This window comes from Myotis nattereri, assembly GCF_964212035.1.
Source record: "Myotis nattereri genome assembly, chromosome: 12".
NCBI lineage: Eukaryota > Metazoa > Chordata > Mammalia > Chiroptera > Vespertilionidae > Myotis > Myotis nattereri.
The window spans coordinates 76636314-76658326 of record NC_138087.1 but is presented as its reverse complement, the minus strand read 5'-3'; the positions used below and the strand labels follow the sequence as shown (position 1 = coordinate 76658326).

Below are 22013 nucleotides of genomic sequence, written 5' to 3'. Positions count from 1 at the left end.
TAAAACAGGATTCCTACTCAGAAGGATCCCAGATGTGGGGAGGCCATGGATGGATGGATGGATGGATGGATGGATGGATGGATGGATGGATGGACAAGTGGCCAAAGGGATATGCATACTGTCAGTACCACCCACGAGATCCATATCCTCAGCCAGACCTAAGACAAGAAGAATTTACCAATATTCACACAATTGTAACAAGTTTAATTTTCTAGGGTAGGGCTACCCAAATACTAATGAAAATGACACAGAAATATCTTACAAAGTTCCATAAAACAATGCAGATAAGGACATGTTTTTGTGGAGACAGCAGATGCCAAAGAGCATCCTGGTACTTCTGGTTCAGAACATCACTCATGCTTGACCTCTCACATAAATCAACATCCTCAAGCCCCTGAGACCTTTGGAGGGACCAAGAAAGCCATCTCCCCATGTGTAGCTGACTCGCATGACACCTCTGAGAACACAGGAGCTTTATGCCGAGAGCTCTGGGGAGTGGCCAGCTTTCTGGCTGAGGTTTCACTGCTGCCACGGCTCTTGGCAGAGCACGGAGGCTAAGAGGGCAGTGAAGCTCTAAAGAGAAAGGTGGGGAGTAGGGACAGGGTGTGGGGTTCAAAGGGAGGCGGGGCATTGAAAACCTCTAAATTCTACTAAACAAAAATTAGTTAAGAATATTCTAGAGTTCACAAAGCACGTTTACTGCTGCAACCAAATGTATCCTCTTTACTGAAGTACTGGCCCTTTCCAATGAGAAAACAAGGAAAGAATAACCAAGAATCAAAACTCTGCTTTTCACATTAAGCAGGAATATTATAGAAAAGTTTTCTCTGCATAATTATCTGTGGTTGGTTCCAGGGCATGCCCTGGTTTCCATAGAATCATTTTTTCCCAAGGAATTGCCTAAAATTAAGTTCAGACTCAAATGTTTACTAGCCAGTTATGGAAGGAAGATATTCTGGATACCACATGATATACCCATAAACCTTATATTTTAATACATGCACATTTTTATGCCACATAATCTCCAGTGTGATCATTTACGTGTCCTGTATAATCTAAAAAATTCCTGCATGCCAAAAAATCACACATATTTACAGAGCAGGAGAGTTGACTCTGATCTGTAGCATATGACATGTGGAGGCAACTCTAGGTCAATTCAATCCAACAGACTTTCATGAAGCCCTTACTGTGTACAGGCTCCAGGCACTGCAATCCAGACCCTATCAGTGCTTGCCTGGTATGGAGGTGACCAGAGGAGGAGGCAGCTGGTGGTGGTGGCTTGACCTAGAGTATGGGGGAGGTGATGATAGAGGAGGGCTTCTTGAAGGAGGCAGGTCTTGAAAGGTAGGTAGACTTTCGACAGGTAAAGGTAGGACTGAGGTGTGGTGTATACACTAGGACCAGGGAGAGCCAAGTAGACTAATGCAACAGCTGTGGGGTGGAGATGATGAGGGAGATTTGACGCTAACAAGGGAAGTGAAAGCCAGATTGTAGGGGTCTGGAGAAATAAAGTGATAAGAAGGACCTAAGACAAGTAATTACACACAGGAGAGTCCCAGAGGCTTCTGAGCAGAAGAATGACAGGCTAGATCCCTTTATAGGAACACCCAACAGGAAGTTGGTGCAATGGTCTAAGTGAGAGGTGGGAGGCCTGAGCTAGAGCCATGCTGAGGCAGATGGAGGAAGGGGCAGGTAAGGAAGATATTACAAAGGTAGGATCAGCAGTTTTAAACATTTTTCATAGTTTTCTTTTTTTTTTCTTTTTTTTAAATATATTTTATTGAGTTTTTACAGAGAGGAAGGGAGAGAGATAGAGAGTTAGAAACATCGATGAGAGAGAAACATCGACCAGCTGCCTCCTGCACACTCCCCACCGGGGATGCACCCGTAACCAAGGTACATGCCCTTGACCAGAATCAAACCTGGGACCTTTCAGTCCACAGGCCGACGCTCTATCCACTGAGCCAAACCGGTTTCGGCAGTTTTAAACATTTTTTATAATATATTTTTATTGATTTCAGAGAGGAAGGGAGAGGGAAAGAGAGATAGAAACATCAATGATGAGAGAATCACTGATTGGCTGCCTCCTGCATACCCCCTACTGGGGATCAAGCCCACAACCCAGGCATGTGCCCTTGACTGGAATCAAACCTGGGACCCTACAGTCTGCAGGCCAACGCTCCATCCACTGAGCCAAACCAACTAGGGCCTAAACATTTTTAATTCTCTTTTCTAACTACAAAATTTAAAAGAAGCTTAATGTAGAAAACAAGGGAAACAGAGATAAGCACAAAAGATGAATTACTTGCAACATACAGACCACCAAGATAACCACTGTGGTGCGTGTCCGTAGCCTTTCTTTCCAAAGAGTATACGTTGTATGTTAATCACATCACAAGAATTTCTATAAGTGAATAAAATTCTTCCACAACATACTTTTTGGCGGCTGCTAGGTATTTCATCTCAGGAATATAGCATCATTAAGTGACCCCCTACTGTTGGGTAGGTTATTTCTAATTTTTTTGTTGTAGAAAAGAATGTTGTGGTGCCCTGGCCAGATCGCTAAATGGTTAGAGTGCAGGCCCGCACTCTAACACAGAAGGGTCTTGGGTTTGATTCCCGGTCAAGGGCACATACCTGGGTTGTAGGTTTAATCCCCAGCCCCGGTTGGGATTCATTCGGGAGGCAGCTGAGCAATGAATCTCTCTCATATCAATGTTTCTTTTTCTCTTGCTCTCTCCCTCCCTCCCTTCCTATTTCTCTAAAAAAAATCAATGGAAAAAATATCCTCGGGTGAGGATTAACACATAAAAAAATTTTGCTGTGGTGACTATATATATATATATATATTTACATATTTTTAGTTAATGTCTTAGGATAAAATTCCTGTAAGGTGGAATGAATAAAAGTATGTGTACCTATTTTCCAAAAGTAGATATAAAAAACTTGGCCTCTAAAAAGTCTATTTGTTTATCTATCAACAAGTTTGAGCAGATCAGTGTTCCCATACACAGGCACATGTACCAGTTATTACAACTCTTTTTTTCGTTACTAAACTAATGGGCAAAATAATATCTCACTGTTTCTATTTTGCATCTCTTTAATGACTGCTCAATCAACATTTTTTGCCTTCTTTTCAGTTTTTTCTTACGAATATTTATAGGTCACTTGTACTATTTGCCTTGTGAATTACCTGCTCAGGTCCTTCACCCATCTTTCTATTGGGACATCCGTCCTCTTACTGTTGATTAGTAAATGGTCTTTGTATATTAAAGAAAACACATTAACCCTTTGTGAATCATACATTGTACCAAAAGTGTGGAGAAACTGGTACTTTTCGACACTGTTTTGGTGAATATAAATTCATAGGACCATTTTGAAGAACAACTTGAATGTGTCTTTAAAGTTATATTCTCCCTAGAATATTTACCTTATGAATATAGAAATTTAGAGGGACATATGTACGAAGGTTCACTGACGCACTGTTTATAAAGCAAAAGAATAGAAAATGCCCATCAATAGGGAATTGGTCACATAAATAATACTTTCACCTCAAACTCTCCAAGGAAGATGCTATAGAGGGAAGAGGGCAGCCATGCTTGCTCTACCTTCTTGAGGGCAAACGATGTACATTAATTATTTGGAATTCTTCTGCATAGGAGGTTTGTCTTGTCTGCCCCCTTTATTTATCCAATCACTTATTTATATCAGAATGGACTCACCTATATTTATTTTATACTTTGGGTTCTGATCCAATACTGTGTCATTTATTTTGTTGCTCAGATCATTCCCACTTCAGCCACTGAGGACTCTTTCAGTTGGTTCCTGCATCCCTTCCCTTTGACCCCCAGCATTGCTTTGGTTTGTGGGCTTGTTTAAGCATTTCCTTATTTTCCAGCACTATAAGGTGCTACAGGCTCACCTTGGACATTTCTTGCCCCAGTCCTAAACCAGCCACTTTTCTCCAAAAAGCCTGGGTTCCTTTTAGTAGACAATGAGATTAGAAACCAAATACCTAGCAGTGCATTGCTGGATTGTGTCTGCACTATTTTGCATTCCCAACAGCAATGAACAAGAGTTTGTGTTGCTCTAGGTATTTGCTAGCAATTGGTATTTGTCAAATTTTGTTTATTAGTTATTTTAATTGGTATGTAGTCTTTTCCATTTTCCAGTGACAAATGATGTTGAGCATCTTTTCATGTTTATTTGCCATCTGCACATCTTCTTGGCTGAGGTGTCTACTCAGATCTTTTGCCCATTTTTTGATTGGGTTGTTTTTTTATTGTTGAATTTTCAGAGTATATTTTGGATACAAGTCTTTTATCAGATATGTGTTTTGTAAATATTTTTTCCAGTTTGTGCTTTTTTTAAAAAAAATTCTCTTAGCAATGTCTTTTGCAGAGTAGAAATGTTTAATTTTCATGAAGTCCAGCTTTTCAAGTTTTTCTTTCATGGATTGTACTTTTGGTATCATATCTAATAAATAATCACCAAAGGTCATGTAGATTTTCTTCTATGTTTTTTCCTAAAAGTTTTATAGTTTTGACTTCTGGCTTCCACTTAAATTGCCACTATTTAGGAAAGTCTATCAAGTCTGACCTATAGTTTTGGCTTTTACATTTAGGTCTCTGTCCATTTTAAGTTAATTTTTATGAAAGATGTAAACTCTAGGTTCATTTTTTTATATATGCTGAAAAAATTCCAATTATTCCAGCATCATTTGTTGATAAAATTACCCTTACTCCATTGACTGTCCCTATGCATTTGTCAAAGACCAGCTGACTATGTTTGTATGGGTCTACTTCTAGGCTCTCTATTGCAGCGGTCACCAACCTTTTGGACCTCAGAGACCACCAGTTGTCTGTGGACCACCAGTTGGCAACCGCTGCTCTATTCTGTTCCACTGTCTTAGATGTCTAGTCTTTGGTCAATAACATGCTGTCTTTATTACTGTAGCTTTTCTGTCTGTCTTGAAATCAGGTAGAGTGAGTCTGCCAACTTTGTTCTTTTTCAGTATTATGTCCTTAGTCTTTCCATATAAGCTTTAGAATCAGTTTATTGATAGTTATAAAATAGCTTGCTGAGATTTTGATTGGGCTTGAACTGAATCTACAGATCAACTGGGAAGAACTTAATAATGAATCTTCTAATCCATGAAAATAGAATATTTCTCTATTTCTATCTACTTTGCTTTTTTGCATCAGTGTTTTATAGTTTCTACAAACAGAACTTGTACCTAGTTGTTAGTGTTATACCTAAGTATATTTCTTCGTGTGTTTGTGTACGATTGTAGCTTTTTTTGAATTTCAAATTCCAATTCTTCGTTGCTGGTATAGAAAATCTTCTGTATATTGACCTTACAAACTGCAACCTTGCTATACTCACTTATTCGTTCCACAATGTATTTTTAAAAAATAGATTTCTTTGAGATTTTCTAAATAGACAATCATGTCATCTGTGAATAAAGACAGTTTTATTTCTCCCTTTTCGATCTGTATATCTTTTCTTTTCTTGTTTTATTGCACTAGTCAGGACTTCCAGTATGAATGGCAGTGTTAAGAGAGTGCACCCTTGCCTTATTCCGAATCCTGTGGGGAAAGCACCAGTGTCTCACCATTAAGTGTGATGTTGGCTGCAGGACTGTTGTAGATATCCTTTATCAAGTTGAAAAAGCTTCCTAATTTGCTGAGATTTCCGAAAAAGTCATGAATGGATGTTGAATTTTGTCAAATGCTTTTTTTAATCAATTAGTATGATAGTATGATTTTTCTTCTTTAGCCTATGAATACACTGTATTACATGAGTTGATTTTCAACTGTTGAACCAGCCATGTATACCAGTTGTAGAATAAATGCCACTTGGTCATGGTGCTAGTAAGCTTTTAAAATACAGACACTATTATCACCATTATTGTTCCAATGGTATAATTAGCACTAGAGTTTAGCCACTGAAGACTAAGATATCCCCTGGGAAATATCTCAACAGTATTATAGATGAATAAAGCAAAATAGTTATGAACACAAAGTTTATTTAATCAATCACAAATAAAACAATCAAAGCATAAAGTAAAGAAAAATTCAGGTTTACAAATACTGTCTTTTCTTATGAGAAATCTACTTTGCCATAAATTTCTCATAAGCCCATTCACAGTTTTCTTAGAAACCTGGAGTTAGAAGGGACTTCAAGGCCCCCTCTTTCCCTCAACCTCCGCACCCTCCACCCTCCGCCCCATGATGTTCTACAGTCACTGTGATAAAGGCCTGTCTGGTCTCTGCCTGGGCTCTCATAGGCAGGAAACTAACTACCTTGTATGAGGGTAAGGCACTGCCTCCCCACTCCCATCCTCTGGTTCCTACACTTACTGACTGGGCCCTATAGGTTATGCTTAATCAGCTTCCCCAGAGGAACCCCTCAATTACTTGAAAAAACCCTGACTATCTCCTCCCTGAGTCTTCTCAATCCTAGATCCTTCACGTGGTCCTTATGTAACATGCTTTCTTTCCCCTCACCCTCTGGCCACTGTAATGTTGACATGCCACTCCTGTGTGACAGTCCCCCTGCTCTTCATGCGAGGCACCCAGGAGTGGCTGGATAAAGCAACGGAAAGTGAGATCACCACACACCATTAGAATGGCTAAAATAAATAAATACAAATTTAAAACCCTGACAATACTAATTGCTGGCAAGGATCTGAAGGAACACAAACTTACATTCATTGCTGGTGGGAATGAAAAATGGTACAGACACAATCCAGTGATTGTACTCCTAGGTATTTACCAAGCGTATTTGAAATTTTGTGACCACACACACACACACAGAGAGAGAGAGAGAGAGAGAGAGAGAGAGAGAGAGAGACAGACAGACAGACAGACAGACATGCATTTGTTTACAGCAGTTTTGCTCATAATTATAGAAAACTGGAAGTAAATAAGATATCATTCAGTAGGTGAATGGGTAGACAAGCTGGTATGTCCATACAATGGAATTGTATTCATAAAAAAATTAAGACATCAAGCCATATAAAGACATGGATGAATCTTAAATACATATTGCTCAATGAAAGAGCCAGTCTGAAAGGGCTCTTTATATATGATCCCACCCACTTTGACATCTGAAAAGGGTGAAGCTATAGAAATGGTAAACAGATCAGGTTCTGGATCACTGTCTTCCTCTCCATACCAAACTCTGCCTTCTTCCTTGGGCAACTTCAATATCACTGTGCATGACTGTGGCCTCAAGGTTGCTTGGCCACTTCAGCAACTCTTACCCCACCTACCACTTCAGTCACCTCCTCCTCATAATCACCCAGAACTGCTCTGCACCAGAAACTTTACATTCCAGTCTTGGGCCACAACCTTTCAACCTTCCCTTATCCCAGAGCCCCCACTGTGCCTGTCCTTCCTTTTCACCACACCTGCAGTCCCCAGCAGCCCTTTCCTCTGAGCAGACTGCTCCCCTATCATTTGTCACTTCAGCCCTTAGTCAGCACTTTAAGTTCCCTTGCCCTTGCTCCTTCAAAAACTCTGCTTTGCTAACCCCGACCTGTGGCTGGATCCAAGCATTTGCCCTCCTATGTCCCTACTCCCAGGCTGCAAAGTGTAACTTCAGAAAACCATCTACCCTTGTGCACTGGAACCACTTTAAAAGTCACAATCTCGGTTTCATCTGGGCCATCGTCTCTGCCCGAGAGTCTTTCTATATTTCCACAGTCAGCTCTCTCCTTCCCCCGGAGTGGCTTTTTCGTTTCACTTTCATAACAATCGTGCAAGGTGAGTACTGTTACTGTTCTCACAGATAAGGGAAATGGGGCTCAGAAAGGTAAGTGACTGCTTTCCTTTGTCTGGAGTCCGATGGAGAAGCTTGTTCTCGCATATGGAAGTCTGCTAGGAAGGAATGCCAATCAGTTTATCTCAGGGAAAGCAGCCCAGTGGCTGACCAGACCTGGCCACCGGCCAGTTTTCAAACCGGAGCTACCAGAATATGTCCACGAGCTGCTGCTCTGAGGAGCTGACGGGCCGCAGGAAGACCCTCTCTCAGGTACCATTCGGGAGAGTGTGGCTTTGATCTGGTTTGTTGTATTGGTCTGATCTGGACATGATGCCATTGTTCACAGGATGAGCCACGCCGCCCTTGGCCACGCTGACCTGGCCTCCTGTGCCAAGCAGATTACATCAGAGCCCCCAGTGGCCTCCGGGAGCTCGGCGGCTGGTCGGAGGTGGGACAGCGCTGGCTCTGAGTCAGACAGTTTTGCTAAGAAACTATGAATCCCCTGATAGTGTGTGCACATCTGGTTTTTGGTGTGTTTTCTTAAAAGACTAAGCTCAGTTGAAAAGGAAAAGATTTTGAAAACAAAGAAAAAAGAAACAAAAGACTTTAGAACTTCCTTTTCAAAACAAACGGTGTGCACTCCCTACCGCCGTCAGGCCCTCCTTAGTTCCCATTGTCTCATAAAACAAGTCATGCTAACGCAGCCTTGCTCTGAGGACTCAAGCTGGTGCCTCTCTGAGGCTCCTGCTGTACTCGGGGTGGCAGCCCAGAGTGGGGAGGTCTGGTGGGGGTGGGGGCTGGGTAATGTGATGCACAGGACCCGGCATTTCCAAGAGGGAACGCCCAGCTGGAGGAAGGCGCCAGAGGGAACCCAGGCCCATCACCCAGAGACCCAGTCATGCACACCACGCAACCTCTAAGCCACTGTCCTCACTGGAAACCAGTAAAACAAGCAGAAAATAAGAACAACTGTCAGCAGCACCATTTCAGGGTGTGCAGGGTGCTTCCTACTGATGACCATGTCCTGGGAGATCTGACAGCAATCAGAAGCCCACCCCTTCAGCAGGCCAAGTCCCCACTATCACTTAGTAAGTAGGGATGCAGATCTTCAAACATGGAACAAAAGTTCTGGCTGGACCTAGTCAATTTGTAGTAGGATGTATGAGGCCAGTGAGCAGGCCATCAGGAATTCAAAGAAATTCACTTCAAGGAATGCTTCCTGAGCACCTCATTCACTCATTCCACATGTATTTACTGAGGGTCTATTCTATGCTGACCTTGGGCAAAAGGTGGGGGACGCAGTGATGAACAAGGCAGAGAGAGTTCCTGCCCTCATGGAGCCCACAGACGGGGAAGGAAGCTGGAGACTGGAGAGTCGCACAAAATGAGGACAGGTGAGGGCGGGCCACATGGAGAAGCACAGGTGCAGTGAGGGAATGCATGACGGGAGACCTTATACAGGCTGGGGTTCATGGAAGACTCCCCAGGAAATGCCGTTCAGGCTGAGGAAGAATTCTGAGCTGAGAAGACAGCATGCATGGAAGCCTGACGGGAGAGAGGTATGATGCATTGGGAAAGGAAAGGAAGGCCAGGGTGGCCGAAGCCCACAGAGTAGGGGGAGGGGCAAGAGATGAGGCTGGCGGGTAGACATAGCCAGATCCAGCATGCAGGACCTTGCAGGGCAATGAAGGTGCTTGAACCTTAGCTTATGTGGAACTGGAAGCCACTGAAGTGATTTAAACACAGGAAAGATGTGTTCAGTTCCACCTGCTGTGAGAAAAGAGGACTGTGATGGCCCAAGAATGGATGAAAGTGGGGGTTCAGGAAGAGGGGCATGGACCTGGGACCAAGTGTTTAGAATTGAACCCCAGCAGGGTTCCCCAGTCTACAGGTGGCAACACTGCTATTGGACAGGCACATGCAAGGGGTTGCTTACCTGGTTAAACCTCCGGGTAAAGGCCACAACGTTTGGGGCGAGACTATGTTTCTCCTTCTTACTCCATCCACAGCTGGCTAGTTCCTAGGAAGCAAAGAGTCCATTTCAACAGTGGTTCTAATTGGGATGCAAACACAGCAGGGGCACCTGATTGGAATGCGTATATGGAGGTGGGGAAGAGCTATCCTCACCAGAGTGGGAAGATCCTCTGCCTCTGGAGAGGAAGGCTGGGAGGAGGCGCTTCCTGGGACCCTAGAGATGAGAAGGGGGATGCTTTCTCTACAGCCCTATTCCCCAGGACTTCTGTCCAAAATACTCAACCTCACCACTGCCACTCCACCAGCTTCTCTGGGACCAGAAATCCCTTCTTGACTCAAATTGTCTGAGAGAGGACATAACGTTTTAACTAGTGGGACTCATCCCCCCAAAGGCAAACTCGAACTTTAAATCTGGCTGGAGAATCTCAGGTTTCATCAGCTACATGACATCCTCTATTCCTCGGGTCAAGGAAAGCCTGACCCAAGCCCACTGCAACCAGGGAAGCTTCTGGGATTACCTTGATTCCTACCTGAAGCTGGAGCCTCCCATCCATCATATAACCAAAAGGGGACAGAGGAGAGGTTCCCTTTAATATCTCTTTCAGGGGCCTTGTCTCTTCTTTTTCAGCAGGCTTAGCATTATAGTTCGATCAAACTACCTAAAATTTACCTTTCCATGAGGCTGGTTCTGATCCAAGGGAGATAACAGGAGCAGTCTAAGGGGATTGTATAAAAGGACCAAGGAAAAGCCCCTATTCAAATACCTAGCATTCTCAGCTAGTGCCTGTGGAGCTCTGGCAGAGAATGGGGAAAGATTCTAAAGTTCTCCACCCCTAAGTGACAAGACCTCCTTTTAGTTCATATCAGGCCTCAGTATTATTAATAACATTATTTTACCACACGCCTGGAACTTTTATAAGATCTTTAGTGAGAGCCAGCTGTCCACCAACTGGAATAGACACAGATCAGAGTCTGCTAGAAAGCCAGAGAGGGCAGCAGGAATGGACAAGACAAAACTTGCTGGCTGAGCAGTTATGCCTAAAGTGCCGCGCCCTTCCAATGCATCTCAGGACCCAACTTTAAACCACAGCCTAGCTGAAGGCAATGGACAGCTCTGGACACCAGATGAATGACCTGGCCTTGAGAACGACTGAGAACCAGCCAGAAGCTAAAAACAGCTCCTCTTCCTGGCCACCTCGTTTCTGTAAATGGCATCATCGCCCTCCCGGTTACCCACATGAGGAAACACAACCATCCCTGACTCTGCCAAGTCCTTCACACCCTAAATAACAGTAATGACAATGATATTAACCAATGCTGCCATTTATCAAGAACCACCCCACACACACGCCAGCACTGGAGAGGTACTTCCCATGTTACCTAATTCTCAGCACAACCATTTTAACAAAAAGGTTAAGGGCCTCAGTATCATTCGTCCTCTTGAAAAGATAATTTGACTCTACTGTCTTTCAAAAGTGCATATGAATGCCTTTGAGATGTAAAATTTACCTGTGTAGCCTGGCTGGGTGGCTGTTAGTTGGAGCATTATCTCTTACACCAAAAAGGTTGTGGGTTCGATCCCTGGCTGGGGCACCTATGGGAAGCAACCAATCGATGTTCCAGTCACATCAATGTCTGTCTGTCTGTCTATCTATCTATCTCTCAAATCAATAAACATATACCTTGGATGAGGATTAAAAATAATAATAAATTACCTGTGTACCATGATTCTCCTTTATCTGAAAAGTATATTTGGCCTACCTGAGTTATATTTACTTCTCCCACCCTATTTTATATTAACTTCTTTTCACCTATTTTAATCGTTTTGCAAATGTATATTATTTCCCTTTCAATGTTTAATTGTGAGGACAAGAGCCTTTCTCCCCTGTGAATCCCAAAGTCAGTCCCAGAAAGGTATGGGTTATAATCAGATAGAGAAGTGAATTCATAAAACTGGTATTCAAGGACTGAGGCATGGTTGTTGCCTAATTTCTGGCCAATAGTTGCTCCTTTCATTTTATTTTTTTCTGACTTCTTTGATAAATAGCCAAAATTATACGTGTGTGTGTGTGTGTGTGTGTGTGTGTGTGTGTGTGTACATTTGAGTCCCCAATCTTACACCATGCCATAAGTAACTTAGGAAGGCATCCTGAAAGGGAGCAATGTGGATCTTCCCCTTAGAAAGACCAGGCTCAGCCCTAGCTAGTTCGGCTCAGCGGATAGAGCATCAGCCTGTGGACTGGGGTCCCAGGTTTGATTCAGATGCAGTCAAGGGCACATACCTTGGTTGCAGGCTCAATCCCTGGCCCTGGTCAGGGCATGTGCGGGAGGCAACCAATCAATGTGCCTCTCTCACATTGATGTTTCTCTCTCTATGCCTCTCCCCTTCCCTTCCACTCTCTCTAAAAATCAATGGGGTGAGGGGGCGAGGAAAATAAGTAAATAAAAATAAAATTATTAAAAAGAAAAAAGAAAGACCCGGGTCCTACATGATGCTTATCTTCTCAGAACCTCAATTTTCTCATCTTAAAATGGGTGTAGTACTCTATTTATCTGTGAAGTTCATCTTGACAATTAGGTGAGATTAATACACCCAGAGCACCCAGCACGTGATGTGTGATAAAGGTTATCTCCTCACCTCTTCCCCGGTCATGCGCCGTCAGAATCAGCTCTAACCCCAAACACCCTCTGCTTCTCGCACACCACACTCTTATTGCTGTCTTAAACTATTTAAAAATCTATTATTTCTCTTTCATTTTGCTGATGTCATGCAGGCAGGAACCAAAGCACGCAGTTAATACATCTGCCCTGAATTTATTTGAACATTTCTAAGACCGTGACTCAAAAACCGTATGTGTAGTTCTTGGGTTTTGACAATTCCCTAAGCAACCTTTGGCACTGGAAGGCCCGTAATATTTAGAATTAAAACCCCAACAGAGTAAAACACTGTTGAAGAACTTCCTTGATAAAATAGAAGGATCAAAGGACTTAGAGCCAACCAAGGACCTCACCCCAAATCCCAGCCCTGCCACTTATTCCTGGGCGACCGAAGGTGAGTTCAGCTCTCTCGCATCAGTTTCCCGGCTGATGAAGCAGGGATGGTGACACCGCCTCCACAGACCAAGAGAGAGGCTGTCAGAGAGGCGACATGGAGAGCAAGGCCTGGCTCACAGCAGATGCCGAGCAGCATTTGTTGAATGAACGCGTTCCTCAGTGCTGAAATCTCCCAAACGCAGCGCAGAAAGATTTATCACGATGTCAAAAGAAATAAGGCTATTCTATCTACTAAAACAGGCCCTGAGCCCCACCTCCTTGGCCCTGCTCCTCTTCTGTGTTTGGCCTTATAGGATTACAAGAGATTCCATCTGTGTGAAGTGGGTTTGGAAAATGTGAGGTAATAGAACAATGCTCTTCCAGTCACTAATGCCTAAAAAAGGTCCATGCTATGGAACGGATTCGAGTGTAATTAAGTCCGAGTTGACCAGAGGAGACAGGGCTGGTTCTAGAAGCGAGACAGGGTGTGGGCTGATGCTGGTAGGGTCCTGAGGAGCCACTCAGCCGCCCTGTCCTGACTCTGACTCTGTCCCCTGCTGAGGTCAGCTGGATGTGCCAGCTTCTCTGGGGTCTCTCTGTGAGGTGGATGTTCCCCGGGTTCGTCAGGGAGGGAAAACATGTTAGAAGAAAACTTTCTACCACTAAACCTACAAATGTACCCTCCTCTGGCTTCTGGGAAAGGGAGGCCCCTTGCCCGCAGGATCCACCCTCCTCCTGGGCTCTAGGTCCCATCCCTGCCCCTCGCTCAGAGGACCTGATACCCTCTTTTGTTCCAGTATCTCCACCCTCCTCCTCCCCAATTTCCTCTTCCTCCCCAACTTCCTCTTCCCACTAGCACTCTAATGTGCATAAGCCTCTCCCATTAATAATAATGGTGATGATGTTTATGTTCTAGACCTCCAGTCTCCTCCCGCTCCTGCTAGCTCTTTCTTCTCCTTGCAGGGAACGTCTTGAAAGGGCCATCGGTTCTCACTGTTTCAACTGGCTTCCCTCTCCACCTTTCTCCACTGAAATGGCCCTTTTGTTTTCTTTTTCTTTTAAAAAAATACATATTATTTTATTTCAGAAAGGAAGAGAGAGATAGAAACATCAATGACGAGAGAGAATCACTGATCAACTGCCTCCTGCACACCCCACACTGGAGATCGAGCACACAACCCAGGCATGTGGCCTGACCTGGAATCCAACTGTGACCTCCTGTTTCATAGGTCAATGCTCAACCACTGAGCCACATCGGCTGGGCTGAAACTGCCTTTTCTCTCCCAGCGACAACGTCCTGGCTAGGCAACCCCTCTGCCGTATTTGTTGCTCTGTCCTCGCCTTCAGCCATGCGTTCTTCTGGTTGCCTTCTCACCTCGCAGGCCCCCCACTCTCAGGCTTATTTTCTTTTTTCTTTTCTGACACATGTACCCCACCCCCACCAACATCTGTCCATGCTCATCGTCTACATTCTCCTATGTCTGGGTTCCCTCTGGAAGATCTCATTTACCGCCATGGCCTCAACCGCACGTCTGTTCAGCCCAAGTTTCTCTCCTGAGCTCCAGCCCAGGATGGATATTCAGCAACCTGCTGGCCACACCTTCCGTGGCATCACACAAACACCTCAAAATCAGCAAGCCCAGACCAAAAGGGTGTCTGACCAGCTGCCCTCCATAAAAAGCACACAACAATGTGAGATTCATTTAGACGTCCATTCTGACATCAAAGGAGAATGTTTGTTACAAGGAAACTATGGAAAAACCCCTTGGTGATGTAAAAACAACTTTGTCTCGGCGCCCTCATCGGCAAGCATTCCTTGGTGACAGTAAGAGTCAACACTGCTTTCAGCTCGCCCCGCAAAACTTCCCTGGCCACACTGCCAGGAGCGCCCTCTCGGGCTGCCAGCTTTGTTCTGAGGTGTCTGGGAGTCAGATGCCCTGAGGTGGCCTGAGAAAGGCCTGACCCTGACCATGTCTTGGGGTCAGGAGGAACAGCCCTGGAAGAGGAGATCTGGGGAGTGGGACAAGTCCTCCCTGAAGATCCCCCAAAGGATCTAGGCTGCCAGGCCATAGGAAGCTGGTGCCTACACACGGTGCTCCCATGCATGTGCTTACTTCTGACTGCAGTCTTCTCCAAATCACATCCCTACAACATGCCTACACCGAACAGGCATCACCTCGAGGAAAGGGACCACCACCAGGCTAGCAGCCAGCACCACATACCACTTTGCTCAGTGACAACCTTTCTCTTCCTCCCCCCTGTGTTCCTCCCCATTCCTCCCATCTATCCTCTGGGACAATCTTCAGAATTGGTGGAATAATCCCACACTTAGCCAAAGAAGTTCTAAAAACACCCCAGGGAAGGGTGGCCCACTGAGGCAATGGGAAAGACTGTGCCAGTTTTGGGGTTGGTGTGGGGGCTGACACTGGAGTAAACACTTTAGGACTCTCAAACGTCACTGTTGGGTATGCAAGATGGTACAGCAATATGGGAAAGCAGTTTGGCAGTTTCTCATAACATTAAACATACACATACCAAATGACCAGCAATCTCGCTAATGCAAACATTTGTCCACACACAAAAACATATACGCATGTTTATGGCAGTTTCACTCTCAATTTCCCCAAACTAAAAGCAACCCGGATTCCCATCAGTCAGTGAAGGGATAAACAAACTGTGAGACAGCCATATAATCAAACTAGAGGGCCAATGCATGAAATTCCTGCACAGGTAGAGTCCCTAGGCCTGGCCGGTGATCAGAGCCCATTGGGGGCTTCCGGCTGCCGGCTGGGGGCCTTCCTTCCCTGGCTACCAGCTGCTGGCCAGGGCCTTCCTTTGTTCCGCGCCGCTCCCTGGTGGTCAGCACATGTCATAGCAAGCAATCGAACTCCTGGCCTCCTGGTTGAACTCCCGAGGGGATAATTTGCATATTAGCCTTTTATATATACAGATGCTACTCAGCAGTAAAGAAGGGACAAAGTGCATCAGCACAGATGAATGTCAAGCTTTATGCTAAATGAAAGAAACCAGACACAAAAACATTATATGATTCCATTGATATGACATTCTGAGAAAAGTAAAAACTACAGGGGCAAAAATTGCGTCCCTGATTCCAGGGACTTGGGACAGGAGGCAAACTGACTACAGTGGGCACAGGGTTATTTTAAATCAATAGACGTTCTCTTTCTGGATGGTGGTGGTTTACGTGAGAATATGCATCTATCAAAACTCAACAAACTGTTCACTAAAAAGGGTGAATTATATTGGATAAAAGTAAACCTTCATAAATATGACTTTAAAAAAGAAAAGGAAAGAAAATAGTCCAAGCATATGGAACTGTGAAGGGAAATCCCATAATAATAGCTGAGCAAAAAGACTAAGGACCAAAGGGCCCTGAAGGGGGAAAATTAATGAGATTAAAAAATTGATAGAAATGCCGAACCGGTTTGGCTCAGTGGATAGAGCGTCGGCCTGCGGACTCAAGGGTCCCAGGTTCGATTCCGGTCAAGAGCATGTACCTTAGTTGCGGGCACATCCTCACTGGGGGGCGTGCAGGAGGCAGCTGATCGATGTTTCTCTCTCATCCATGTTTCTAACTCTCTATCCCTCTCCCTTCTTCCCTGTAAAAACTCAATAAAATATATATTTAAAAAAAATTGATAGAAATAAAAATATAATAGAAAGTTTGAAAAGATTTGAGGACATGACAAAGGCAAATGATACTAGAAAGAAAGCAATTATAATCTCTAAGAATAACAAAAAACAAGAATTCCTAGTTGTATAAATTTAAATGTGATATGTTTTTAAATTTATGTGCACTTAAATAGTACATATTTAATACGTTTAAATGTTTTTTAATAGTTGTATCTATTTAAATATTATATACCTATATACATTCTAATATCAGTTAGTTGGATTGAAAGGAAAGAGAATCTGTAGGTCCCTGATGGGAGGCACATTATCCCTTGAATGACGAGGGTCATCAAAGAATGAAGTGCAACCCTGGCACACCACAGAGTGGCACTGAGCAGCATGTGCACAGCTGTGGCACTGGGTAATGTTTACACAGCCGTAACAATAATAAATGCTGCTTGTTGGTTTTCAACTTTTAGGGTCAACCTGAGGGAAAGTGTGATGGACTTGGTTGCAGTTGCAGAATGTCCAAATGTTAATTTAACTAATCTGACAATGAGACAGTACAGCTGATGGAGATGGCAGGTGGAGGGGGAAAGGAAAGCGTAGGAAGTGAACAGTCGGGAAACACTGTTTAAAGCTGATGAAACTACAAATTAAGGTTTCCATGCACCAAATAAAGTTCCAAAAGTCACCAGTAGAAGAAAAACCAGTTTAAAGAGTTCACCTCTGGGGGGGGGGGGGGAGGGGTAAGGGTTCAAGCCCTTTTTCACAAGATCTTCTGTACTATCTGATTATCATGTACAGGATAACTTTGAACAAATTTTAATAGATGACATAATTCAATATTACACACTGTAATCCTTCTAAAATTAAATCTTCACAGTCGAGTAATTACTCAGAAATATACAATTTTTTTTATAAAGTCATTACCAGCTTATAACCTGTCAGTTCCAACATTTATAAATAACATACAGTTTTCACATGCCCACTAGAAGCTTCTGTACCTTTTGATGGAGTACTCCTGCGAAATCACGACCAGCTGGACCTTCGGGAAACAGGCCTGTCCTACAGAGAGATGTTAGGGCTTTAAGCAAGTGAAGCCCAAAGGAGGCAGCAGCTCACTGGGGAGCCGGACAGCGTCCTGGAGGGCTCCTGGCAGGAGCTGCATAAACCCTCCCTGAAACAAAACCAGCTGTAATGAAAAATGGAAGGAGAAGAAAAGAGAAGGAGAAAGGCAAAAGGAGGCAAGGGAAGAGAGGAAGGATGTAAGAAAGGAAGGAAAGAATGAAGGGAGGGAGAGATTGAGGAAGAGAGGGAGGAAGGAGGAAGGGAAGGCAGGGCTAAGTGACAGCAATGTGCCAGGGCCTTGAGGGGCTCAGTGTCCGTCCTATGGGGTAGACAGGCATAACTCAAGGCAGCAAAGACACCTACACTGCCCTGCTTTGTTCCCCAAGGCTGAGGTGCTAAAAGACACTTTTAGGTCAGAGCCTTCTGAGTAGCTGTCCGTGGGCAGCAGTGTCCTTACCTCTTTCTTAGATGATGATGAGGAGGAGTAGGAGGAAGAGGAAGAGAAGGGGAAAGGGTGAGAAGAAAGGATAAAGAAGGATGAGAAAGAAAAAAGGGACAACAGTAAGCATGTCTGCATTCATTTCTTTATCAAAGTTAACGTATGTTTTAGGACAGCGGTTGCCAACCTTTCGGACCTCACTGACCACCAGTGGTCCGCAGACCACCAGTTGGCGACCGCTGTTTTAGGAAATACAGCCAGGAACAAAACATGCTGGGGCTTTCATGGAGCCTGTGTCCTACAGGAAGGGAGAGAGATGAGAAACTTGTAATAAGTCAGATGACAAATCCTAATAAAGTATCAACAGGACGAAGGAATGGAATGTTTGGAGGGGATGCCCCAGGCCTGGCTGGCAGGCGGGCACTAGCACGGAGAGGAAGGAGGTGAAGCAGCTCTACAAATACAGGGAGAGGCTTCCAGGCAGAAGGAAGGACAGGTGCACAGAGCCTGGGTGGCGGCCATGGGATCTCAGAACAACCGGGTGGCTGGTGTGGTTACAGCAGAACGAGCGTGGGGGACAGTGGGCAGGGAGGTGATGGGAAAGGAAGGGGTGGGAAGCCTGGCTCGAGGACAGCGAAGGGCTGGATTTTATTCTGAGAAGGATGGGAAGAGATGGAGAAGAGGTAGTTCCCAAAGCCTCACGCTGTGTACGTTTTACTGCTCTGATAACATGAGTGCAGACAGACCCAAACCCATGAAGTGCTCGTGCTGTGCTATGACCCATCTGTACTAGAATCTCACACATAGAGTATCATGTGAGATCCATTCGCTTTAGTAATTGGAAATAAACACCTGCTAGGGGCTGTGTGTGTGGAGAAGGGAAGAAGGGAAGGAGGCAGGGCCCAGGGAGGCATGAGCACGGGGGCCTTCATCGGGCCTCAGCACCCCTGACTCGAAAATCACAAGAGGGGAGAGTCGCCGGGGACAAATGGTGCCTTCTGTAGAGTGAGGGTGCGTGACGAGGGGGAGATCACTGAATGAATAGAAGTAATTCATCTTTCTCAGTGTTGAGTCATAGTTTCTATAGAAAAGCAACTCGATTATAGCCACCACTATTTCATCAAATCCCTGAACTACTGTCTGCTCAGAAAACATGTAGACTTGGGATCATGAAGATGATGCAAATTTCCCAAAACATTCCCTTTCCAGCCCTAGTGCTGTGCAGCTCTGCGTAATCAGAACCAGCTGTCAGCGAAGGGCAGCAGCCAAGGGCGCCCCTGAGCACAGGCTCCCGTCCATTAGGCGGGTAGAGAAAGGGCCCCAGGAACAGGACAGAGAGCAGCCATCGGCAGATCAGCTCTCCCACTCGTAGGCCCGATAGGAGCCCCACAGGGCCACCCCTTCTTTCCCACTCTCACACTGGGGATGAGGCTCAATTCCCTTCCCCCAAATTCCTGGGGAAAGTTTTTTCCAAATAACATCATTCAGACGTTCTCTTTTTAGAAAAAAACCACTAGTGGGTGGTTTCTTATTAGGGATCTAGTATATGTTCATTACAGAAAATTTGGATAATGCAGAGAGCCCATAGAAGAAAATTTAAATCACCATTAGCCCAATACCCAGAGAAAATCAGAGTTTACATTTGCATCAATAGCAATGACAGCAACAACAATAGCAATGTTTACTGAGTGCTCACTAAATGCCAGGCACAAGGTCCACAGTTTTACATGCATTTACCTGTTGCTCAGTGAATGCTCACTACAATTACTGCCCCATATTACAGATGAAGAGACAAAGCTTACTTGGAAAAGTTACATAATATGCTCAAATCCTCAGATGTAGTCAATATGAGAACCAAGATTCACACTCAGGCAGGCCTGTTGGTGTCAGGAGCCTGGGCCCTTAGCCACCGAGCACCTCTGTCCCCTGGACAGTGGCCACTCCCCACTCCCAGTGCAAGGCACACACACATGTGCACACTCACTCTCAAAAATTGAGCTCATACTGTATGTGTGGTTTTATAACCTGCTACTGTCCTTACTATGTTACCAACATCTTCTCACATCTGCCCCATCCCTCCTTTTGGTAGAATTCCTATGATGCACACATGACATCTCCTAGAAACAATTCACCATGTTTGTCTCCTTTTGTTTCTCCTTGGAGTTTTAAGAGAACCCTATAGCTCATCTTTTAACTCTGGTTTTGTGCAATCTCTAATTTGCAGCTCACTGTTTCCACTGCAACTGAAATTTGGCAATCACGTTTTTCAGCACAATTCAGTCCTTCTTAATCTTGGTCTTCACATACTGCAGGGTCACCCTGAACACGGGAGGGAACACAACATGAAATTTCTGAAAGTACCTGCTTCATAGGAAGAGGCAGGCAATGACCTAATCTTTTGTACTGCTTTCCAGTTTTTGGCCAAACTTTCCTATGTCTGGTGAGTATGCTAAACACCACATCGGAAACTGAAAAAGTTAACTCAAAGGTTCCGGAACCATATGATTTTACCAGCAAGTCCTCTCAAACTTCTAAAGAATACCTAATTCTTATACTAAATAATTTATTCCGGAATACAAAAAGTGACAGGAAAAAGTCCCAAACCCTAACACCTAACAAATTCAGAACAAGAGGGGAAAGAATCATCCCCCATGGATGAGTCCTTTTGTACAACTGCACCGGGATTCAACTCCTCTTCCAGTGCTACCCTACTTCCTTTGCTCAGTCACAGCTATCGACCACTCTCTAACACAGCAGTTCTCAACCTGTGAGTCGCGATCCCTTTGGGGGCCGAACGACCCTTTCACAGGGGTCACCTAAGACCATTGGAAAACACATATTGAATATATAATTACATATTGTTTTTGTGATTAATCACTATGCTTTAATTATGTTCAATTTGTAACAAGGAAAATACATCCTGGGTATCAGATATTTACATTACGATTCATAACAGTAGCAAAATTACAGTTATTAAGTAGCAACGAAAATAATTTTATGGTTGGGGGTCACCACAACATGAGGAACTGTATTAAAGGGTCACGGCATTAGGAAGGTTGAGAACCACTGCTCTAACAGATAAACTTCGTGCGCGCGCACACACACACACACACACACACACACACACTGCACACAGAATCATCCCACATTACCTAGCAGGTTTGTCAAAGAAATACAAGAATAAGCTAATGTTATGAAAATTTTAGCATAACAACAGTGCATTGATAAATCAAAGAATATAAAGTGATATGATCCTCTCAGATACTTCAAGATAATTAGCAAAATGAAGCATTTGTTTAGATTTTAAAAAGGACTTAGAAGTTTAGTAACATCTATCTCAAACCAACAAAGAGAGACACTACAGAAATGTGAATTAAAATTAGAAACAACAGGTGGAGCAGCCTTTCTCCACTAGGTTCCTTGTCTGGACCACAGAACACAGAAAATGATGGGACTGTGTTCTCCGGAGAATGGGGCCTTTGTTACAACGGACCTTCGGGCATTAGGCTTAATTCTCTCATGGATTCCTGGCTGAGAAAGCCTAGAAGCTACAACCCAGAAATATCATGCAAGACACATATTTTACATTTTCTAATAGCCAGACTAAGGACATGCCCGGCCCCTCCCTGCAGTCAGGCCTGATTACAGTATGGAGCGAGGCAGGGCTGCAGGAGGGAGTCACAGGGGAAGTCTTTATTCATCAAGTTAATAGTTTCATTCAACATCACCCTGAAAGAGTGTTCCCCCACTCCCAGGTACTCGGTTTTTTATCACAAGCAGCTTGAAGTCCCTGGACAGAGCAAGATTTCCGGATAAAAGCCAGACTTTTGATAAATTCCAGTAATGGCTGCACAGCAGGACACAGTACAGGAGTGCTGGCTGTTTTGACATTCGAACTGCCTGATGGTGACCACAGACAGCCAGTGCACAAGCCGATCGGGAGGAAGGGCTCTTTCTGAAAAGCTGTTTCCTCTCCTGAACGACTAAAAGGAAAAAACCAACCTTTCCAATGTTTGATCTATATAGGGATACTTATTTAAATTAGAAGTGTGAGGAAACCTTTCAGACACGGAGCCACTAGCCTTTGATGGTGTGA

At 44.3% G+C, this 22013-nt stretch overlaps 1 protein-coding gene across 1 annotated transcript in view; it reads right to left on the bottom strand.

Annotated features, from left to right (window-relative positions):
• Window positions 1-22013, bottom strand: part of RALGPS1 (Ral GEF with PH domain and SH3 binding motif 1) — a 226500-nt gene that overhangs the window by 132426 nt on the left and 72061 nt on the right. Inside the window, exon 5 of the mRNA XM_081103397.1 lies at window positions 9704-9787. Coding sequence (XP_080959523.1) covers window positions 9704-9787 — 84 coding nt within the window. The remainder of the gene's footprint in view (window positions 1-9703; window positions 9788-22013) is intronic.